A 21,369-nucleotide genomic window follows, 5' to 3' on the forward strand; every position below is an offset into this window, starting at 1 on the left:
TATCGACATTGACCATTTTCTCCGCCTGGGGCGACAAGCTATCATCATTCACCGCAAAGTGCAACATTTACAGGTTCGTGTTGTTAACCAAAATAGATACGTACACTGCTAACCGGCCGAATGCAAATTAAAATAATTAATATATTTACAAGACAATTGAAATTATAATGAAGAGAACCTTGGTCGGTAGCTCCGTCTGCGCAAACTTTGCTTTTATACGATTCCAGATCAGCTGTGTTGTGCTTTGGTTGGGATAACGAAAAACGATAATGAAACGCGTTGGGAAAATTTTTCTCCATTTTTTATGATTGTGCGTGATACAGCTTGATCTGCGCGCGATATCGAATTAAGACAATGTAAGCCGAGCCGGTGCGGAGCTGATCGGGTTGTGATATAATTACTCATTTCAAAGTGTGGCGCTAGTCAAGGATACTCTGTCATCTACTTGCAAGTGTGCACGATATGACTCGCAATATATATTTTCCCCATTAATATCAAATTTCAGGCATTTAAATTCAAAAATGAGCTTTGTCGACGAACACTACAACAGCCTGCTTAGGGCCCTGGTCGCAAATTCGCAAACCCTGCACGCGCACACAACTGAGGGTGGTGATCGGGCGGAGAGCTCTCAGAGCAGTGATGATGGCGGGTACAGCGCCAAAAACAGGCTTTCCGAGCGTGCGTTTGATCTGTCTACTCAGCTCTTGACCGTATCGAACGGTGGTCGGCAGCCGACAGCCTCGCCGGAATCCAGCAGCCTGACCATTGGCAGCTCCCACAACACCAGCCGTGCTATCAATCAGCAACAGGCGAGCTCAATCGGTACCAACTTTGCCGTTCCATCCCTGATTTCGGTCATCAGCGACTTGCAACTTGTTCGTGAGGCCCGTTCGGAACATTATTCGAGCAGAGTAGAGGAAAGCCTGGAGTTTGCGACGAACTTGGTGCTGTTAAACTCGGTATCGGCGATTCACGCTCGGGCCATAGAGCAGCTCTTGGATGCTGTACTCCCACTTTCTGTGGACATGGACTATTGGAACGCTCAGGACGGCAGCGCTATCTCGCTTGCGCTGTATTTTATGCAGTCACTTCCTTGGCGAGTTTACAGCTGGTATGTTCAGTCGGCAACCGCAATTTTCGAGTGTGCCAACAACCCGACCACAGATAAGGCGCGGCTCCTGGATGTCATTAGAAAAACAGTGTCTGTCAGATTGCTGTTTCCGGATGCGGAGATTTCTGCTGGCGAAGGAGAGAGTGATGACCGCTGTGACGACGTATGGACATCGTCACCGCTGCTGAAAATACCCCATTCGGTTAACATTCTCAGCCTGACTCGCCGCGAAATCCGCCACAAGCAGAAACAACTGGGCAATGCCCAAGAGAGGATAGCTACTAGAATAGGCATGCTCTCGCAGTCGATCGCTGCCGGTGCTGAAACTACAGACGGCAGTCCAGTCACGCCTGAGAAAATGCTTAGGCAGGTGGTCTGTATACTCAGCGATCTCAGCCAGGACACAAAGACGTTTAGCACTGATGCCGCGGCAGCAGCCTTGGACATTACACAACTGATTCAACTGGCTGAAGGCCTAGCATCTCAGGTTCAAAATATCTCAACACAGTTCACTCGCCAAGTCCAAGGCTACCGCTGCCCGTGTCTGCTGGCACGCAGCTGGATGCCAGTGCTGGCCTTGGCCGTCGGCGCTAGATATCTGTCATCCTACGTGGCTGGGCATCGCGACGATTTCAAGGAGTGGCTAGCCGATGGTGTGGTTACTATGCGCAACTATGTGTCGCAGTTTATCCTTGCTCCTCTGCGCAGCGCGTACGAGACCATCCGCTACGGCAAGCACACATACAGCGTCATGACTGAGGAGTCACTGATGTCGGACTTTAAGTCGCTTGAGAGCATGGTCGTTGGATTTGCCGGTCGCTTTGGCAATGTTGATCCCGCTGAGGTGAGCCGGCGCGTTGAGAGCGGCGATCTTTCCGACGTGATGCGGATCTACACGCGCGAGATGCAAAAGCCATTCAAGAACGCGGTTTTTGGAGACCTCGTCGAGGCTATGCTCATCCAGGTCCAGAAAGTCAAGGTGGACGTGGGGCAGACTATGGCTGCGCTTGACAAGCTGCTCAAGTCCAACGAGTTGAATTTTTTGCTTCTCTCCACGGTACCAGCGACCTTGAGCATCTATGCAGCTGCCAACTGGATCTCGGCGAAGCTGTCGTGGTGGGTCAGCGGAAGCAGCCGGTACACAGTCTCGTCCATTCAGGCCACCATGCGTGACATTGACCGTCTGCTCAACTCTGAGATCAGCGAGGCCAAAGGCCATGCGGACACCAGACTCCCAGCGACTACACAGGGCCTTCTAATCTGCCACACCCACTACCTCCGGCACCACGCGATGCTGCTGCCGAACAGCACATCCGTCGGACGGCTCAGAACAGGTGCCGGATGGTTCCAGACGCTGCCGCACACCAGATCTATGTTCCTTCAGGACATTGTAGACATCGAAAGGGCATCGTTTACGAGCGTGCAAAAGCGCAATGTGATAGATAGAATGTACAGAACATTCCGCTTTTTGTAAATCATTATTGCATTAGCCTTTTGTGACTTGAATTGGATATGTTTATATTGAATCGAGAAAACTGTAGGATACTGCAAATTATCATTCACGCTTAAATACATACATATATAAACTGCAAGCTTGTAATTAATATTTTATTTATATACTTATTCGACAGAGCCAATATTTTTGTCGTTGTTGATGGTCATTTGCTTATTTGTGTTTTGTCGTGCGCACAATCGTCTACGCCACTATTTGGGAATTGTGCGCTGGTATTTGAACAATGTCATAATTTTATGTAAACAGCCACTTTTTGTGTTGCGAGAGGAAATTGTAGTACTCAGGAGCAGTTATGCTACCCGCTAAACGAGAGCAGTGATAGCATTGACGCGGCACTACTCCCTACCTTTTTACTTCCCAGCTATCCATTTGCATTTGCTGAATTTTGTAACCTCAATACACCCTTACAACCATTACCCGCTGTTTTACTGTTGCTTAACTCATTTTGCACGCCTTTTTACACCACCTTTTTACACTCTATCGACAGACAACCAGCCATGTCGGTGTTTCACAAGAACGAACACGACGAAATGGCATTAATTCACACCGCTCATGATTCTGACTACATGCGCGTTATGGACAAGTTGGGCAGCGGTGGCGGCAGCAGCAAACTGCGCCTATGGCAACTTCCTTTGCTTGTGCAGGTCCCAAAGCCCGTAGCAGTAGCCGCTCTGCTTGTTGTTTGCACCGTGTCGTATCTGATGGCTTTACAGGGCGGTGACCTCGTGTACATTAATGAGCATCTGGGTGTTATTGGGGCTGAGTTACTAGTGTCTGTTTTGTCGCTGACAACTGTGACCATCATGCTATATGCGTGCAGGATGCGCAATAGCACGCGCAGAACTGTTGTTATTTTAATGCTTGCAATACTTGCGGCGCTATACCTTTACGACCACGGGGAGCGTTTTGAACACCATGGCCTCTATAACCTGCTCGTGTTCATGGCCATATACATCCCGCTGAACTTGGCGATTGCCGTTCTCTACACACTGTGGTGCAATATCAAGCACTTCCCCGTGTACTTTGCCATAGCACTTGTCATCAGCGGAATGTTGGCTGGGGTTTCGCTGCTTCATTACCGTAAGATATTTGACCAGGGTACGCTCGGTAGTTTTGATTATATTCCTGGCGAGTGTCAATGGGCTGGCCGAAACATCCCAGTTGTCGATCTTTTGCCCGCCAAAACGCAAAACTTCTGGGCCGGGTCGATGTCGTGTAAGGCTGAGCCAATTTCAATCAAGGCAACGATAGACCCGCAGGGCATTCTACATGTAAATTGCGGCGAGCACGACGTCAGAGCGCATATCGATATTCTGCCCGACACTCGCGATTGGGCTCTGCGCAACAAGGACATGTGGAAAGTGTACAACCACATGGTGCTCAAAGAAACAGTACGCCTACCGTACATCAGAGACAGCCCATTTGTGCTCAACGAAACGACACAGGCTGTTGTTGTGAACTGCGGCAAGAGCAGTACAATTGTCACGCGCGTCAGCCCCCCAGTCCACAAGTTGCCCATTTATGTGCCTCCGCCAGACAGTGATACTCGTGTTAACTACACAACCAAAAAAACGGTGTCAACAGAACATTTCAACGCTGCAGGCAACTTGGATGTGCAAACCACTCGCCCAAATGTCATATTTCTAATGCTTGACGCGGTGTCCCACCGCCAGTTCTACCGCCGCCTGCCCAAATCGGCCCAAGTTTTAAAATCGATTCATCGTCCAGGAACCAACCGGCTCTACGAGTTGTATCGGTACCACTCAGTAGGATTCAGCACGGATAACAACACCAGGGCAATGTATACGGGAGAGGTAATTTCCACTAGGCCCAATCCGCTGCCGATATGGGCGTACTTCCGGGACCGCGGCTACGTAACGGCCCGTGTGGAGACTGGCTGCGATGACTGGGCCAGGGAGTATATTGGCGACAAGTTTTTATCAGACACATACTCTGTGGGGAATCGCAGCTTGGATTACGAGCTGGCATCGCCGTTTTGTCTTCCCGATTACTATCCCAATGTTGGCAATCCATTTGGAAACTTCAAAGGGCCGTATTCGATTACCGCGCGGTGCTTATACGGCCGCTATGTGCACGATTGGGCACTTGATTACCTGGGCCAGCTCAGGCGAGAGTTCCGCTCAACCCCGACATTGAAAAATAAGCAAGGGAAACGGCGCCCCTATATGCTGACAGCCACTTTTTTGGAGGGCCACGAGGGCACAGGGGAAGTCCTGGGCACCCTGGACAACTCCTTGTCCTCATTCCTCGAAGACATCAGGGATTCAGGCGAGCTGGAGGACACCCTTTTAATTATTGGCGCGGATCACGGGCTGCACATGGGTATAAATTTTGCATACACCCAAAACGGACGCATCGAGCACCAGAATCCCTTCATGACTATGTCTGTTCCCGAGTGGCTGTACCAGTTTGCCGAAAAATATCAGCACAATTATGCTTCTGAAAATGTTTCTCCGTTTAGTGCCAACGAGCAGCGTTTGACTACACCGTTCGAAATACACCACACGTTCCGAGTCATGGCGGATTGGCCACAGTTTAATATTGACAGCTGGAAACGCTCTTTGTTTGCTGCGCAGCAACCTGGAAGAACGTGCAAAGACGCTGGGATTGGCGAAAGCTTTTGCATGTGTAGACATTGATGCTGTTATTATTTGTCTTTATATTTTATTGAATTTCGATGAAATACTTTTTTATTGTCGTAATGCCTTTAAGTTTAGTGATCCAAACCAGAGAAGGGTTATGCCTACTGATAGTATTTCTGCAAACAATATAAACTTGTTTGTTGTGTTGCCAACAAATGAACGAATAAAGGATTGAAGGAATAAACAACTGATTTACAATGATGTGTTGTAAATCTATTTATCGTATACAAAGTTTTAATGAGTTAGTGCTGTTATATAATTTCACAATAAAGTGGCGGATGAACAAACCAAACACACGACAATGTGATACTAGAGAAACTTGTCGGGCACATGTGTATGGTTGGTAGACCAACCGATACAGAATGGAAAGCGGTTGGTGGCAGAACATTGAAATGTTGAAATGTTGTGTTGCGCGTTGCCATTCAAGGCAATCAACAAGGTAATATTATGAAGTTAAAATTTCCAATTGCTTTTTTTATAAAATACAATCATTTACACATCAAATTGCTGCGGTTGTTGAATAATTATCTTCTGGTGCATACAGGTATAACTAAAATACCAACAATGACACAAAGCCCATCTGTATTGTCAACACTCAACCTTGTAGTATATTCTTTTTGCAAATATTGCAATGGGGGTATTGTAATGTATTTTGTTTGTTCAAACTATATTAAATGTATGCGCCTTAGGTTTTTAACATAATTTTTAATTTTTGGCTAAATTCACACAAGAAAAGGTTCAGTTTAGTATAAAAATACAAGCTAGCGGCTGTGTGCAGTGTTTCATTATTGCTTTTATATATTTTTTATTATGCGTTGTTTGCTTTTTTCTTGTTTTACATTTATTTTTTCTTAATATTAATGTCTGCCACTATTTTATTCGCGTCAAGCATAGAGCTTGCACCCAAACTCGACAAACTTTCACAAAGCTTGATTACGAATCTCAACATCACCTCAACAGTGGTGGCCATTCTTACTCTTGCGCTGGCAGCATGGTGTCGCCTTTTACGATGTTCCTCTCACATGGACGAAGTGCGATGCCGGGTGATAATGGCTCTCTCCTTGTCAACCTCATTATATTCCATCAGCCAACTCGCACTCTCTGGGAAATCCCCTGAAATCCGTAATCTCATTGGCATCCGCACTTTTATATTCATCTCTACGTTCAGTCTGGTGTTGAATGGACTTTTGATCAGTTTCGCAATCGGGCTTGACACAGCCATACGGTACGGTCTGCGCAACTTTAAGACGGCCAAGAGAATGAGCGACTATTACGAGATTAGCTGCTTTGTGCTCGCTTTGGTTGTCAGTCAGCCGATGCTTTACATATTTCGCGGATTCTTGTGGACCGGATCCGCCGTGGTCATGAAGTCTTCAATGTTGGCCATGGCCGGCAGAGTTGAGTTTGATGTAGTTGTGTGGATGTTCGAATCGGCGTGGATCGCCGTGGCTATGGTGTTTTCGAGTGGTTTTATTGGATTTGCGCTGGTCAAAACGAACAAAATAGCCAACTGTCTAGAAAATGGCTCCACCACATCTTTAGGATCTATATTGGGCACTGTTACTAGTGTCCAGAGCCGTGTTGGGGTGTCCGCCTGCTACGTAATGTCGTTCATGTGTCTGTTAGTATGGAGGCCGGTGTTCCGCATAATTGGATCACAGTCACCCTCGCTTCTCCGCATATTATCTGTCTGTGAATCGCTCCAGGCGTTTTTCGTTCTCCTCATATTTATTATGGACTACCTGATAAATATCAGAAGGCCATCGATTGAATGGCTCGATTCATCGGGAAACTCGATAGAAAGTGGTTCCTATCCAGCAGGGCAGTCGTTGACGACATTTGAATGGGACAAGAGCTTTACAACGTGGCGAAACCCCGGGTTTGTAGAATGGTATAAAAGTGGGAGTACAGTCAACGGTAGACAAAATAAGGGGCTGCGGGGATTGCCGACCACGCGTGACATTAGGCTGTGGATGGATGAGATGAAGACGTGCCGAATTCAGTCTGACTTACATTACTACGATGATAACAGCTACAATGTTTCTAATACTTCGTTTGAGCGAGTATCCGAACAAGACTCGCAACCAATGGTGATGTATCCGCTGAACAACTAGCCTTTATAAATCTATGAATATATTGTTCCTGAAATTTATTTTGATTGTCGACGATGTGCTGCCTCTGCGATAAATCGAAGCAATTGTGAATATTCTTACCAAATATTTAAAATGGCACGTGAGTTGAAAAATTAGGCTCGATTCGTTTGTCACTGACTCGGCTCGGATCAAGCCGCTAGATCGCGGGTCCAACAAAAAAAATTTTTTGCCAATTTTTTTCTTTTCACGGTTAGTATGCAAAAAAAAGTCATCGTAAATGCAGTGATAGAAAAAAGTTGGCAGTGGAATATGCTTGAAGAGACGAATTTGTATTCCAATTCAGTGGTCTGAAAGTGTAAAAAAAAGTAGCACTTTGGACTCTCTCTCACTTCTACTTCCTGACTATATATTTTGTGATCTATATTATTGTTGTATATTAACAAAGCTATCCACTTTTCTTTTCTAATTTCTTTTCTCTTTCTAGAAAAAGCACCAGACTTTTTTTAGTAAAACAAAAATAACGAGGCGGTTTTGAAATCGTGTCCATAGAAGGAGCAAATATATAAAATAACAATGTCGCGAGGCGGATTCGGTGGACGTGGCGGAGGAGGTTTCGGCGGAGGCCGTGGTGGTGGAGGACGCGGAGGAAGCCGCGGCGGATTTGGCGGTGGCCATGCCTCGTACGGACCCCCCGACACAGTGTCCGAGCTCGGCACCTACATGCATGCGTGCGAGGGCGAGATGGTTTGCAAATCGACAAGCGACAAGGTGCCGTACTTCAACGCACCGATCTTCCTCGAGAACAAGACGCAGATCGGCAAGGTTGACGAGATCCTGGGCCCCATCAACGAGGTCTACTTCACCGTGAAGCTTCAGGACGGTGTTGTTGCTGACTCGTTCAAGGCCAGCGACCGCGTGTTTATTGCGCCCGACAGACTGCTGCCCCTGGAGCGCTTCCTGCCCAAGCCCAAGTCTGCTGGCGGTGTGAAGAAGCGCGGTGGTGCTGCTCCTGGCGGCCGTGGCGCTGCTCGCGGCGGCTTTGGTGGTCGCGGTGGTAGCCGTGGTGGCTTCGGCGACCGTGGTGGTCGTGGCGGTGCTCGTGGCGGCTTTGGTGGCCGCGGCGGAGGCCGTGGTGGATTCAGCGACCGTGGCGGCCGCGGTGGGTTCGGCGGAAGCCGTGGTGGGTTTGGCGGAGGCCGCGGTGCTCCCCGTGGTGGCAGCAGCTTCAGCGGCGGCCGTGGTCGTGGTGGATACTAAGCTGTCGCAACCAGCATTTCCTCATTCCCCTTCATATTTCCAGCTTGCTATAATGGACGTTGTTTCTCTTTTCTTTCACTTTTTTACATACTTTTTTTTAAAAAAAATCACACCCACTTATTTTGTCTTTTTGGACTCCTTCAGCCCATTGACCTCAAGAACATGGTCAGGGCTCTCGCAGACAAACTCAGCACTCTTTTCTGAGTTGATCAGCACCAGCCCGGCGGCAATCAACGATGCGCCCCACCACCACTGCATCGACAGCACGTCGCCAAACAGATACACGCCACAGAGGGCAGTCATGGCAAAGTTGCTCGCAGTCTGGAGCATCATCACCCGGGGTGTGGAGTCGCCGTACCGCAGGGCCTTTGTGAAGAACAGCCACATGAAAAAGTTGCTCAGCCCTATGCTTCCCAGCATTACTGCGCGCGAGATCAATGAGAGGAGGTGCGCATTGGTTGATGTTGACGGCATCAGTTGGTGGATGAGCATGGTCAGGGCGCCCGGCTGTTGGTTGACCGCTAACTTGGCACTGACGCTGCTGAGCGACGCAAAGACTCCGCCGAATATCGCAAAGAAGCTGGAGGGCGACGGGAGGTATGCGTGTTCAGCCGGGTTGTTCCTGTTGGGAAACTGCTTGTCCAAGCGGTCAGGCTGAATTTCAGGCATTTGAAAAAAGAGGAATAAATGTTTGTAAAAATGTTGTATAAAGGTATTTGGAGAAGCGAGGCTGACAGCGAGATAAAAATAACATTGGAAAATACAATGGTTTCAGTGTCGATTCTGCTGCTGTTGTTTTTTATTGCATTGATTTGCCTTGTCAACAAAGCAATAGAAAAATTGCAGCATGACAACACAATGTGGGAAGATTTCTTTTGGACTTTACCCAAAACAAAAGTTGGCTTTACAGTCCATTTGTATGGCACGTCGATACAGGTGGGAATTATGACATTGAAAAACACGAAGGAAAAGAATATGAGTTTGCAGAAGCCGAACATAGATATTCAGAGCTGCTGTGAACGAATTGATGTTTAGACGACGACAGATGCAATCGCAGTCACCATTTCATCCAATGGGCGCGCAGCCGAGTGCGACACGCCGGTGCCGTTTGCCGTGAGCAAGCTGTCACCATCGGCGTCCAGCTTTGCCTCGTCGCTCTCGTCGTCCTCGTCCTCTTCCAAAATGCTGTCGAAACGGGAGGTTGGGTGTGCTGCGGGCGTCAAGGGCGTCTGCATGACATCCGCCTTGACTGCCTCAACCTCAGCCTCAGCCTCAGCCTCAGTCCCAAAGTGCACCTCAGCTTCGGTCTTTGCAATTGCAGTCTGCTGTGTGACTACTGCTTTTTCCTGTTTTGGCTTGTAGAAGGAGCGCATCGATGAGATCATCTCCTGGAGCTTCTGCATCGCCAAGCTCTCTCCAAATTCCTCGGTCTCAGCACCCCTCAGCCCATCGCCAGTAACAGGCGTGACTGTTCCATTGCCCGACACATCCCTTGCTGCGCCCTTGGAGTAATCTACTGTCTTTGGCTTTTGGAACATAATAGTCGGAATGCGAATCGAATGGTCGGGGTCGACCGCCAAGCCGACGTTGGAAACGGACGCCCGACGCGTGGCAAAGTACCCGCCATTGGCATACGTGTTTGTCTGCGTGCTACCCCCGGAACTTGCGCGCGAAAGCTGAGGCAGATGGGGCGCCATGACGTTGCCCGGCCGTGACTGCGACATGGAGATGCGCAGTCCTGTCATGCTCGTGTGAGTGGACACCGTTTGGCTGCGTACACGCGAGTTTACAGCCCCGTCAACAGGTGCCGATTGCGGAACCATCTGCTTGTATGCCGACGGACTGATCGAAGAAAGCCTGCGCGGAGGCTGCTGATTCTGCTGCTGGTACTGCTGGTGCTGGTGCTGATAATTTTTCTGGTTCTGTGGCGAGAACGACCTGGCCGAGGAGCGCAGCTGTGTGGATGTAAACGATCTCTGGCGGAACTCTGGCGGCGCGGCGTGCTGCGGGGACTGACTCGGCGTAATCGCGGTCCTTCCTCCAACATTATATACAGCCGATACGCCGGACTGGGCCGGCGACATTGGCGAGTTCAGGGTCAGGCCAAGCCCCATATCATCGCCACAAGGAACAGGGAACCGCGCCCGGCTGCCAAACTGCCCAGTTGATGAGCGGCGCTCAGAGTGCGGTGCAAACCGAGGCGCTGATGCACCACTCATGCGATGATCGTTCTCGGGCATCTGCGAATTAAACATAACCCGCGCACGCCCATTTTCGCCCTGAACTATCACTGCCATGCCCAGTGGAGCGGCGGCCACCGGCATTGTGTTTTTCGGAGTGTCTGGCTGCACCGAGCCCACTGAACTACACTTCCCAAGATCATTCGCAGTAGCCTCAGTTGCACTTGCGGATGTTCCCACAGTAGTGCGACGACGGGGAGCGTTCTTTCCCCTGTTCTTGGGCTCGGCCTGAGCATTGCCAGGCGTCCTGGGGTTATTCTGGTGAGCGGGCTTAGATGATCCATTAATACTCACACTTGACTGAGCCATATTGTCTTGTGAAAAGCTTTCGGGCTCTTTGCCAGAAACAGCCACTGCCATAACACCCTTCACTGGTGTGTTTTCGTTGTTTGTCTCTTTTCTGGTGTTGCCAGTTTTGCGTCCGCTAGCCTCCTTTTGCTTCTTATTGTTGCGTGACTTTGGTTTCCACCCTTGCTTATATGCCCTTGAAGGCGAGGCTGCTCCCCTGTCACTTCCTTGGCCGAGGGTGATGGACGACGAGGGTCTACCAGGCGAGCCATTGCTTGGAGCGGGCGATGCTGACCGGGAGTTGGCCGCGCTGAGAAGTATCGGGAACTGCTTTGCTTGCTCCATCTGTACTATGGTTGGAGCTTAGAAAGATATTGAAGCGAGGTAGTGGAGGCTGCTGCTTGTGTCGGTAAGTGAATGGGTGTGCGTGTGTGCGAATATGTAAGTGCTTGTGTACAGAGAAAGTGTATGAATAAAGAAAAATATATGTCAAGTGGCTCGAGTATAAAAAGGTTGCTATTTGATGGTTAAGATGGGCGAAGTGGAAGAAGATGGGCGTTAAAGGGTCAATAATAATAAAAGGGGTGAACAAAGATTATTAGGTGAAAAAAGGAGTGGTGAACACGGAAAGAAACGAGAGCTAAAAAAAATGGTGGATGTTGGTCTTTTGAAGTATTTATCAGACCGCTTTGTATTTTTGTTTTGTTTTTCCAAGAAAAATATACAAAATGGTGGGGACTAGGGGATGAGGGGATAGTATCAAAAAAGGAACAGCTGAAAATTTTAAATAAAGAGGCTTGACACAATGTGAGCATGCATTGCTGGCACAATCCAGTCTAAACTCAGCTGGCTGGTGCCCGGGTGGAAAGAGAAAAAGAAAACATAAAAGTTGCGGCAAAATTTTTATTTTTATTTTTTCTGTGCGGCTCCCGGCTTGTAAAGAAAGTGTAAATCCCAAATACACTACTTGTGTCTCATTCTGGTTGGGCAGCGTTGAAAATGGTTTGCATAAAAATGGTAAATCCAAAAATCAATAATCGATGTGCAGCAAAAGACCGCCTTTCAAAAATAGACATTAAACATACATTTATGTTTATTCGCTAGGTGGAAGATTTAGTAGTCGGGATTATCAACATCGAAACATATCCTCTGTCTAAAAATAACAAATGAAAATGAAATGTACTTGATTTATTCTTCACATACATGGCGTTTGTGTAACAGCGATAACGTAACTCGTTGTTTTTTCTAGCGTGATGCTGTAAGAATTTACAGCTTGCTCTTAAAAATATGTTGCTCATGTTTGAATATACGCGCTACATTTATATCTTTTTTAAATAAAGCCAGACATCCTTTTGTTGCCAAAACATATCAATGCAGTATTATTATATTACAAATGAAGCTGGGTGTAAATATCGTACCAATATTTCTACGAATAGCAATATGTAACAAGACTCTTCTGAAATGCATATACATACACTGATGATGCTCTGGAGTTTTATACAATATTAATTTAAATTACGTTTGATGACAACGTTAACGAGCATGTCACCCGTAAAAAAGGCTGAGGTGTGGTCATATCCCCCCAATCAAAATACGTGGTTATGTTTCACAACCTCTAATTTGACTGATCAAAAGGATGTTGAAAATATTGTCGTTGCGCGTGTATCTTGGATTTTTGCGCGAGATGGTATTTTATGGAAGCATTATTGCATGATACGACCAGGAATGTCTATAAAATCTTTAGTTTTTTTACTTGTTTTATATCTCGCTCAATGGATATATTTTCTCTCTATCAGCAATCTCTACAAAAAAACTATAAATTCGGGTTTTTAGAATAATCGAGTATTATCCTGCATGGTATTTTAAATATGCCATATGGATCTGCAAATACTTTGCTCTTTTTTCGATAGCACAGTCTGCTAGCCATATATGGCAATTAGCTTGTAATTATTTGGACTTTCAATTTCAATTAGCTGTTATCGACTTTTTCAACAAAGCAACTTGGCTTTTTGGCATATTATCGCTTAGATTACTCCAGGCAGGGTTTGGTAACAGCAGTATGTTTCGATAGCTTCGGCGGTGTTGGTGCGTGGGGAAAAGGTATGATTTGCCACGCTTATCAGTGTTTCTTTGCCTTTCTTTGCCGTGCAGTTTGGGATTTCAGAATAAATCCAATTTGTTGTGAATATGAGCTAGAGACCACGAAATAAGCTAATGTTTTTAAATAATTGGAAAACAAATGTCCTGGTCATGAGCGCCTTGCAAAAAATGCATACAGCCAGAGTGATTTGGCGAGATCCTTATAGCGCGTGCCCCAAACAGGAACCAAAGACCACTCGCATTTCACCCGCAAGCCACAGTGCGTGTTTGCGTTTAAAATCTTTGGCCAGTAACCGCAAGCCATGGAGATAATTGTTTACTCGAGAGTTAAGCCACCAGTAACACGTGGGCTGGTTGGATATCAATTTGCTGCTGATTTTCACAAAAAGCACATGTCGGATATATATCGATGATGATAATGCTTATGATGGCTTTAAAATATAAAATATGGTTTGCGTTGATCGTGCCTCCCGTGAATATGTAGCAGCAGAGCTTTTTGCCTTCTTTCATTTCTCTTCTTTTTCTTTTTTTATTTTACTATCAATACCTTTTTTCATCCAACGATTATCCACCTGTGCACCACCTCTCACCACCTCTCACCACCTCTCACCACCTCAGGCTTTCTACTATAACCCACTGAACCACCTCTTTATTTATTGAATTTCATTTTTCATCCTGTCAAGCTAGCGTTTTCCGTTTGTTTACTTTTACGCGAATTCCCCAAACCTCCTTTTATTTTTTGTTATTGGGTTTTGTTTTTGATTACCTTGAAAATGATAACCAAGCTTGCCTCTACAATCGGCAAGACGTGCATTCTGCTCAGCCTTGCCCCGACCCTCGTGGTCATCTGCGGTGTTGGCTGGGCTCTTACACCCAAGGCTGAAGCCGAGGCCAATGTTGCTGCCAACCCCGCTTTCAACCAGAACAAAACCACCAATACTTCTAGCGCCTCACACACCAATGAGACAAAGGCGAGGGTTGGGTTTATCGAAATGGAGCCTGCACAGGCACATGTTGCAGCCGAGCAAGCACTAACCAAAGCCCAGGCCAATAATGCGCCCGTGCATGCTGCTCAGCGCAGCGAGGGCGAGAGCGAGGGCAAGGGCGAGAGTGAGAGCGAGAGCCTGCGCCGCAAGTTGGCTGTTTTCGAGTCCAAGCTAGCTGAAAGAGACGCCAGCATTGCCGACCTCAAGGTCAAGCTGGGGCGCGCAGAGAAAGATAACGCCGCCCTGCAAATTAAGCTGGCTAGCACTGAAAGCATGCTGCGTGTCCAACGCCAGAACGTCAAGTCACTGGATGCCGATGTCCGCAAGGCCGAGCGCGAGCTAAAGGAGGCTCGCACAAGCGCTGAAGAGCAGCAGCAGCTTGTTGTCGAGCTGCGCAACAAGGTTGAGCTGAGCCGTACTGTGCAAGCCAAGGCGCTCCAGCACGGCAAGCCGGTGTTTTGCAGCGGCAGCCTACATGTTCAACGTCAAAACGTCAGAACCATGTATGACGAGGTCTGCAAAGCTGAGAGCGAGCTGAATGCGGCTTGTGCAGTTACCGAAGCGCAACATGAGCTTATTATCAAGCTGTGCAACGAGGTCAAGGCCGTGCAAGCAAGAGCCAAGGCCCAGCAGCCAGCGGGAAAGCCGCCGCGCGCTGGATACTTTGGGGCAATCTGCACCCCGCTGGCCAAGGTGGCTGGTATTTCTCACGCAAGCAAGCCTGACATTGCTGGGCCGAGTGCTACTTTCCTGGCCTTAAAAGAAATAGCCGACTCACTCGACGAGATATTCCACCGCGGTGGCCGTGCTCAGACCAACCAGATCTAAGGTGAGCTGGATGCTCGCTTCGAGGCACACACTTGGCCACCCACCCATCCATTCATCCACCCATCAAGCGGCGTCATTGGCAGCGTGCTAAAATAATAGCCACAGTTAGCACACCGCAACCAACGTGGATCTGGGCTGACGGGATCAGCCCAATGCCACCTTTAATTTTACACCGTTTATTTTTCCATTTCATTCTTTCATTCTTTCACTCGTTTTTTGTTTAATGTCATCATGCTTTACTTTTTTAGCTTATAACGTGTGCAATGTTGTCGACAGATTTTATGTATTTCTATTTGCTTGCAATTGATTCCACACCAATTTGTTAAGTAGCCATGTCAATCATCCATGTCTTGCGGTTGTCCATTGTTGAATGGTATATGCTCGACAGTTGTTTCAGGCTAATAACTAAAACAAAATTATAATATGTTTTTTCTTTTGTTTGAACTTTATCTTTAGCGTTGGAGATGTTTGCATATTTGCCAGCATATTATAAATGTGTCCAATAGTAGATCTGTTCAAAATTAGAAATGTCTTTGGTATAGCCTGGATTTCCATGCACTCGATATTAAATGACACGCGAGACTGAACCCAGTCGTTAATGTCTTTAAAAGAAGCAACGCCTGGCTCCAGTACATCAAAAAACAGCAGTCTTTGACAGCAAAGTGTTCTTAAAAATATCAAGATTAATGGAAACTAAAAGAAATTGTTATTCAAACTATACTTTTTCCAAACAACGTAATTTCTGTGAAATTATTTTTATTTCCATTTCTAGTTATATTTCTAGTTATATTTGAAATTTTTGTTATAAAACCAACTCAATAAAAAGAATGTGGATTTCAAAGTTAAGCTTCCACTAGACCAAGCGGCTCATCCCGATAAAGCAAAATATTGGGCACGGTGGAGTAGACATAGTCGCGATAAAGGCCGCCAAGTTTCATAGTAACAAAGCTCTTAAGTGGTACCTCCTCCCTCATCCACGCCTGCCAAAGTGGCACATTACGCGGGACTACGCGCGCAAACTCTTCTCGCACAATTTGCCACCCTCCGCCCGCATAATGAAGGTCCAATGCTCTAACGAGGCGGTGAATCTGGCATTGTACCAATGCATGGAAGGCCACGCCATATGCTTCTTCTGGAGACTTGCTGTCGTGCTGTTTCCGGGCAACATGGGAATAATAGCACCGTGAGAGGCCTAGAGAATGTAGGCATGTGAACCATAATGCCGCCAAAATCCCTAATGACGAATCCCACAGGTATTCCAGTAACCGCAGATACCCGCACCAATGTGTTCTGTTGATGTGCCTCAAGGCAAATGCGTGTGTCATCAGTGGCGGGAGGAAGGCGTCGAACAGAAGGCCGGTGTATGTGCGCAAGAACTCGCGTTTCTGCGATACGGTTTCCAAATTGGGCCACAGAGCGCACACAGCGCTGGAACCATTGGCCAATCGCTCAGTCAACGCAGCAGCCACCACTGCGCGCTCATTTTCTGCGCACAGACTCTGGGGGTTGCGGCGCAGGATGCAGGCCAGGTACTTGGCAGTGTCCGAATCGCTGTCATTCAGTATGGCCTGGCGGGCTCGCTGGATAACAGTGGGGCATTTGAATAAGCAAGAATTGGCGTTAGCAAAGGCGTGAGTTGAGGGCCAAGAAACGCAGAATACGTGCTGATCGTGCGCAGAGCCGAGGATGTCTTGACTCCCAGCGGGAGCTTGATATCCAGCCCGCTGGCACGCAGGTCCTTTGGTGACACCGTGCGCAGGGACGCCTGGGCCTCGGCATCTGCGTCAAAATCCAGAACACGCGCAAACGGAAAGCGCGCACGCACAGCCGGCAAATGCAACGGGTGCACTGGCACCACGACTTGGGTCTGCAAATCAACCTCGTTCAGCATTGTGCCTTTGGCACTGCCCAGCGGCTTGGCAGCCTGCAACAATGGCATCAGCAATTCGTGATAGTCGCCACGCACAGTCATTTGCTCGCGAGCAACAGCCACAAATCTCAGGCGCAGGTGCCGGAACTCGGTGTGTGGCTCCAGCGGTTCCAGCGGTGGCAAAGCGTGCCGCGCACGGTGCATCGGGTGCGTGGCGTGGCCTTCGACGATAGACTGCTCCCAGTCAATATCTGATGCCTTCTGCATGCTTGGCACAGTGCGTCCGCTAGCCTGCTGCGCATAGGCATGCGCCTGGTGCTCCATGGAGCTATGTAGTTCCTGGCAGATAACTTCAACAGCATCTCTGTCCAGTGCGCCCCACCCGCCAATATGCCGCATGAGCTCCTTCGGGCACTCCAACGTGGCTCCACTCCATGTATTCTGCGCCAGGTCAACGCAGTCAGTACGCCAGGCGCAAAGCCCCAGGTCCTCGGGGTCCAAAAGACGGACGGGCCACGCGTTGGTCCAGCCATCAGGGGCAGAGGCCAGGATTGGTCTATGTCGTAGCTGAAACACCAGCGTACCTGCAACCCATATGTTGCTGTTGGCCGCCTTTACTGGCCCTGTAACGAGCAAAAAGTCGGGGCTGCCCGGTGTGGTGACGCAGCAAAGCGCCGATGTCAAGCGCTCGTTGACCAGGCACGTAAGCAGTCGGGACATTGTGGCAAACTGGGCGTGTCGGACGAAGCCGTGGCTGTCCTGTGGCAGCACATGCGGGTCGGAAGATGACTGGCTCAGAAGAACGGCAAGCTCTGCTGGCGTGTTGAGGGCGATGGCGTCTTGTAGCATTTATTTGTTGATACTTTCTTCTTTTATATTACGACTACTGCTTGTTTTAGAATGAAACCGAAATGGGGGCAAAAGAGAGGCAGAAAATAGGTAGTTATTTGAGAGAAGGGTGGGGATTTTGAGCAAAAGGGGGTTGAAAACGCTTCCAAAACACTGAAGAAATTGCTCTTATCAGATGGCGGAATGGTGTTCCTTTTTGGGCGGGGTGTCACTCAAAATTTTTTTGCAATCCGTCTTGCTTCGAATCACGGAATTTTGCCTCAAAAGGACATATTCGCATGCTCAGAATCGCGGGCAATTTCTGACCTTCTAAAGGCCGATTAATGGCAAAACAGGTTTTCTGACACCGCAAAAATGGTCCTAATTTGGAATACCGTCTGAATCACTGCTCTGATCTAGAAATAGAGCGGCCGACAAAGGGCGAATAAAACGAGAGCACGCCTTTTTTCCCCAGTAAACAACAGGCAGTAAAAAGGCAACCAAAAAATTGCATGAGGTTGGCTGCTTTCATCTTTGGAACTCGTTAGAAGAAAATTGAACCCAACAATATTGGATTTTGGCACAAGTTCTTGCTGGCTGCAAGCTTGTCTTGCCTTGTGTCGTCAACAATAAGGAGAGCCATAGCTGGCCCTTGCTTGCTGTTTTTTTGCTTGCTCGGGTTCTCTAAAGTTGCTAGCAAAGTCTCGGGTTTATATTATTTGTTTGCAATCGCAGGGCAATGCATACTCACTCGTATGGCAAACGGGAGGTGCGTGTTATTAAAGATGCGGACACGTGTGTGCATATGTGGATCTTGAAGCCAACAAAATACTGATGCTGCAAGTCACCTTTAAAAGCCAATTTCCGCATTGTTGGTATAAAAAAGGGGCAATTACGTTGCCACCATCACGCTCAGTCTCACGATTTTATTGTTTTTATAAAAACGAGGTGCGCATTCAAGTAGGAGGAGGGGGAGAACAAAAAAGGAACGAGCGGCATCTGCGTTCGCGACGATATGCTTGGGGATGCGAAATGTTTAAAATGAGTTCTGCTTCCTACACGCCAATAATCACAGCAACTTTCCTCTCTTTCCCACTTTTTTATTGATACCAGCGAATAAACACAGCACTTGCTTTTATATTTCTTTCACTTTTGGAGTAATTTCCTTTTTTAATTTCAAGCATCACCGACTCGTTCGAATTCACTCCCCCCCACGGTCTTTAGCAAATAACAATGTCACTGAATTGCAGACTCGACGAGGCAGCCAAGCACGACGTGCTGACGACCATCGTTGTCTTTGGAGCGTCTGGCGACCTGGCCAAGAAGAAGACCTACCCGGCGCTTTTCCACCTATTCCAGCAGGGCTTGTTGCCCAGGCGCACACGCATCATAGGCTATGCGCGCACAAAGATGACTCCCGAGGAATTTAACAAGCGGGTAACGTCCTTCTTCAAGGCCACTGACGAGCCCAAAGACGTCACAGCGTTTCTAAAGATCTGCGAGTACGTCAGCGGCAAGTACGATGTGGACGAAGACTTCAAGGTTCTGCGCAAAGAAATCGACACTAACGAGCAGCTGATGCATAAGCGCGAGTCCGACGAGCGAGTGCATATCTACTATTTGGCCCTGCCGCCGTCGGTGTTTGTGTCCGTGGGCACGCAGATCCGCAAAAACGTCTATGATGGGTCGTGCACCAACCGGGTGGTCATCGAGAAGCCATTTGGCCACGATCTGGAGTCCAGCCGGGCGCTCAGCAAGTCCATCGGGGCCCTGTTCGCTGAGGACGAGATCTACCGCATCGACCACTACTTGGGCAAGGAGATGGTGAAGAACATCCTGGCCCTGCGCTTTGCCAATGTATTCTACGAGGCTGTGTGGGATCGCCGCCACATCTCCAATGTGCAGATCACCTTCAAGGAGCCCTTTGGCACGGAGGGCCGCGGTGGCTACTTTGACGAGTTTGGCATCATCCGCGACGTCATGCAGAACCATCTGCTGCAGGTACTGAGCATTGTGGCCATGCACCCGCCCAAGTCGCTGCGCTCCGAGGATATTCGCGACCGCAAAACCGAGGTACTGCGCCGCATCCTGCCGATCCAGCTTGAGGACACACTGCTCGGCCAGTACGTGGGCACACGCGACAGCAACAGGCCTGGGTACAAGGACGACGAGACTGTGCCCAAGTCTTCCATCACGCCGACATACGCGCAATGCGTCTTGCATGTGGACAACGACCGGTGGCGTGGCGTCCCCTGGGTCATCAAGGCTGGCAAGGCGCTGGATGAGGCCAAGATGATCATCCGCATCCAGTTCAAGGACATGGTCAACGCGCTATTCCCCAACCTGGCTCGCAATGAGCTCATTCTGCAGGTCAGCCCCAAAGAGTCCGTGACGATCAAGACCATCGTCAAGGAGCCCGGGCTCTCCACCAACCTGGCCATGTCCGAGCTCGACCTCACTTACCACAAGCGCTATCAGGACCTCAAGATCCCCGACGCTTACGCTACGCTGATCCTGGACGTACTCAACGGCGATCACTCCAACTTTGTGCGCAGCGACGAGCTCGACGAGGCGTGGCGCATCTTCACACCACTGCTTCATCAGATTGAAAAGGAGGAGGTCGTGCCTCTTCCCTACGAGTACGGCTCGACAGGCCCCAAGGGTGCCGATGAGTTCCCCACAGAGCGGGCCGGATACAAGCCCACGGCTAAGGAGTACCACTGGGAGCCCAAGACCGCAGCCAACGGCGGCAAGCTTTAAAAAACCCCAGATGATAAAATCCCAGAATGCAGAATTTTCATTCTGGCATGCCACATGTCTTTGATAAATACTGGTATTTTTTTAAAAAAAATGTTTGATGTAATATCCCGTAAATACGGGATGCGTGCACATGCGTGCACATGCATGCAATTGTTATTTAATAGCGAAAAGCCAATTACCGCCAGGAAAATCGCTAGCTTGTCCGAACAAAAAAGAGATTGTTCACGACCGGATTGGCTGGTTTGCATGTCTTTCGGCGTCCGAAAAAAGAGAGAGAAGAAAACAAAATAGGACGGGCGAACAATGCAGCGGCAGAAGTGATAGATTGGATGCGTTTGCGACATTTGCATTCTGGAAGGCTCATCCAAGCATTTTTCTTTTGACACAGCACAGCACAGCACAGCACAGCACAACCGACGAATAGCAGGCAGCGGTCAACATGAGAAAGAACAACACCACATCAAACAGCAACAACAGATGAAGGTGAAGCAAGCCAATTTCACAGACAAATGTAAAAATGGCGTTCCGCCCCCCCTTGTCCAGATGCTGTTCGGACATGCTCTCGATTATATCGTAGATGGACATTGATAGTGGCAAAAAAATTAAACAGAGGTGTGAGAAGATCTCGGGTATCCAAAGCGAAAAAAGAAATGGGGGAAAGCGTTCTGAGGCTAATTAAATAATACAAATACGGATTCTCGTTTTGAGTCAATGCTGAAATCTTGCATCGCCCCTTTCTTTTTTATTTTAAGAAAAATCCTTTTGGGTGTCCATATTTTTCATCTTCTTGTTCCCCTCTACCCGATTTTCATTCATTATTTTTTTTCATTTT

General features: G+C 48.3%; 9 protein-coding genes across 9 annotated transcripts; 6 read left to right on the forward strand and 3 right to left on the reverse strand.

Annotated features, from left to right (window-relative positions):
• The first annotated feature begins 455 nt into the window (after positions 1-455).
• BX661DRAFT_182210 (ATP synthase regulation protein NCA2-domain-containing protein) lies at positions 456-2,647 on the forward strand. Its single transcript, XM_051535923.1, has one exon. The coding sequence runs from the start codon at positions 522-524 to the stop codon at positions 2,583-2,585; it is 2,064 nt and encodes a 687-aa protein (XP_051392028.1). The 5' UTR covers positions 456-521; the 3' UTR covers positions 2,586-2,647.
• A 1,416-nt stretch (positions 2,648-4,063) lies between these two features.
• Positions 4,064-5,291, forward strand: BX661DRAFT_182212 (uncharacterized protein). Its single transcript, XM_051535924.1, has one exon. The coding sequence runs from the start codon at positions 4,271-4,273 to the stop codon at positions 5,282-5,284; it is 1,014 nt and encodes a 337-aa protein (XP_051392029.1). The 5' UTR covers positions 4,064-4,270; the 3' UTR covers positions 5,285-5,291.
• A 1,045-nt stretch (positions 5,292-6,336) lies between these two features.
• On the forward strand, positions 6,337-6,983 carry BX661DRAFT_170924 (uncharacterized protein; the record flags this gene model as incomplete). Its single annotated transcript, XM_051533660.1, has 2 exons — positions 6,337-6,774; positions 6,855-6,983. 2 exons carry the CDS (start codon positions 6,337-6,339, stop codon positions 6,981-6,983), a joined length of 567 nt encoding a protein of 188 aa, XP_051392030.1.
• A 744-nt stretch (positions 6,984-7,727) lies between these two features.
• BX661DRAFT_182214 (Gar1/Naf1 RNA binding region-domain-containing protein) lies at positions 7,728-8,757 on the forward strand. The gene has a single exon (XM_051535925.1). The coding sequence runs from the start codon at positions 7,954-7,956 to the stop codon at positions 8,635-8,637; it is 684 nt and encodes a 227-aa protein (XP_051392031.1). The 5' UTR covers positions 7,728-7,953; the 3' UTR covers positions 8,638-8,757.
• Positions 8,713-9,457, reverse strand: BX661DRAFT_182215 (uncharacterized protein). The gene has a single exon (XM_051535926.1). The coding sequence runs from the start codon at positions 9,304-9,306 to the stop codon at positions 8,755-8,757; it is 552 nt and encodes a 183-aa protein (XP_051392032.1). The 5' UTR covers positions 9,307-9,457; the 3' UTR covers positions 8,713-8,754.
• Position 9,458: 1 nt separating this feature from the next.
• BX661DRAFT_224474 (uncharacterized protein) lies at positions 9,459-11,926 on the reverse strand. Its single transcript, XM_051538909.1, has one exon. The coding sequence runs from the start codon at positions 11,508-11,510 to the stop codon at positions 9,669-9,671; it is 1,842 nt and encodes a 613-aa protein (XP_051392033.1). The 5' UTR covers positions 11,511-11,926; the 3' UTR covers positions 9,459-9,668.
• A 1,916-nt stretch (positions 11,927-13,842) lies between these two features.
• On the forward strand, positions 13,843-15,326 carry BX661DRAFT_182220 (uncharacterized protein). Its single transcript, XM_051535927.1, has one exon. The coding sequence runs from the start codon at positions 14,039-14,041 to the stop codon at positions 15,077-15,079; it is 1,041 nt and encodes a 346-aa protein (XP_051392034.1). The 5' UTR covers positions 13,843-14,038; the 3' UTR covers positions 15,080-15,326.
• A 503-nt stretch (positions 15,327-15,829) lies between these two features.
• On the reverse strand, positions 15,830-17,949 carry BX661DRAFT_182221 (IucC family-domain-containing protein). The gene is made up of 4 exons (XM_051535928.1): positions 16,669-17,949; positions 16,361-16,630; positions 16,262-16,313; positions 15,830-16,230 (listed from the first exon to the last, which is right to left on the reverse strand). Exons 1-4 carry the CDS (start codon positions 17,796-17,798, stop codon positions 15,922-15,924), a joined length of 1,761 nt encoding a protein of 586 aa, XP_051392035.1. The 5' UTR covers positions 17,799-17,949; the 3' UTR covers positions 15,830-15,921.
• A 1,450-nt stretch (positions 17,950-19,399) lies between these two features.
• On the forward strand, positions 19,400-20,995 carry BX661DRAFT_182222 (glucose-6-phosphate dehydrogenase). The gene has a single exon (XM_051535929.1). The coding sequence runs from the start codon at positions 19,599-19,601 to the stop codon at positions 20,535-20,537; it is 939 nt and encodes a 312-aa protein (XP_051392036.1). The 5' UTR covers positions 19,400-19,598; the 3' UTR covers positions 20,538-20,995.
• The last annotated feature ends 374 nt before the right edge of the window (positions 20,996-21,369 follow it).

Source organism: Kickxella alabastrina (assembly GCF_025024165.1).
Source record: "Kickxella alabastrina strain RSA 675 chromosome Unknown BX661scaffold_10, whole genome shotgun sequence".
Classification (NCBI taxonomy): Eukaryota; Fungi; Kickxellomycota; class Kickxellomycetes; order Kickxellales; family Kickxellaceae; genus Kickxella; species Kickxella alabastrina.

What these genes read in the sequence shown, in the direction of transcription:
- BX661DRAFT_182221 (XM_051535928.1), bottom strand. Translation starts at nt 17,798, where the DNA reads ATGCTACAAGACGCCATCGCCCTCAACACGCCAGCAGAGCTTGCCGTT. An exon ending in GCTTATTCAAATGCCCCACT is followed by an intron (nt 16,631 to 16,668) that starts GTTATCCAGCGA and finishes ACTGAATGACAG; the next exon opens with CGATTCGGACACTGCCAAGT. An exon ending in CATTCTCTAGGCCTCTCACG is followed by an intron (nt 16,231 to 16,261) that starts GTGCTATTATTC and finishes GCCCGGAAACAG; the next exon opens with CACGACAGCAAGTCTCCAGA.
- BX661DRAFT_182222 (XM_051535929.1), top strand. Translation starts at nt 19,599, where the DNA reads ATGGTGAAGAACATCCTGGCCCTGCGCTTTGCCAATGTATTCTACGAG.
- BX661DRAFT_182215 (XM_051535926.1), bottom strand. Translation starts at nt 9,306, where the DNA reads ATGCCTGAAATTCAGCCTGACCGCTTGGACAAGCAGTTTCCCAACAGG.
- BX661DRAFT_182210 (XM_051535923.1), top strand. Translation starts at nt 522, where the DNA reads ATGAGCTTTGTCGACGAACACTACAACAGCCTGCTTAGGGCCCTGGTC.
- BX661DRAFT_182220 (XM_051535927.1), top strand. Translation starts at nt 14,039, where the DNA reads ATGATAACCAAGCTTGCCTCTACAATCGGCAAGACGTGCATTCTGCTC.
- BX661DRAFT_182212 (XM_051535924.1), top strand. Translation starts at nt 4,271, where the DNA reads ATGCTTGACGCGGTGTCCCACCGCCAGTTCTACCGCCGCCTGCCCAAA.
- BX661DRAFT_182214 (XM_051535925.1), top strand. Translation starts at nt 7,954, where the DNA reads ATGTCGCGAGGCGGATTCGGTGGACGTGGCGGAGGAGGTTTCGGCGGA.
- BX661DRAFT_224474 (XM_051538909.1), bottom strand. Translation starts at nt 11,510, where the DNA reads ATGGAGCAAGCAAAGCAGTTCCCGATACTTCTCAGCGCGGCCAACTCC.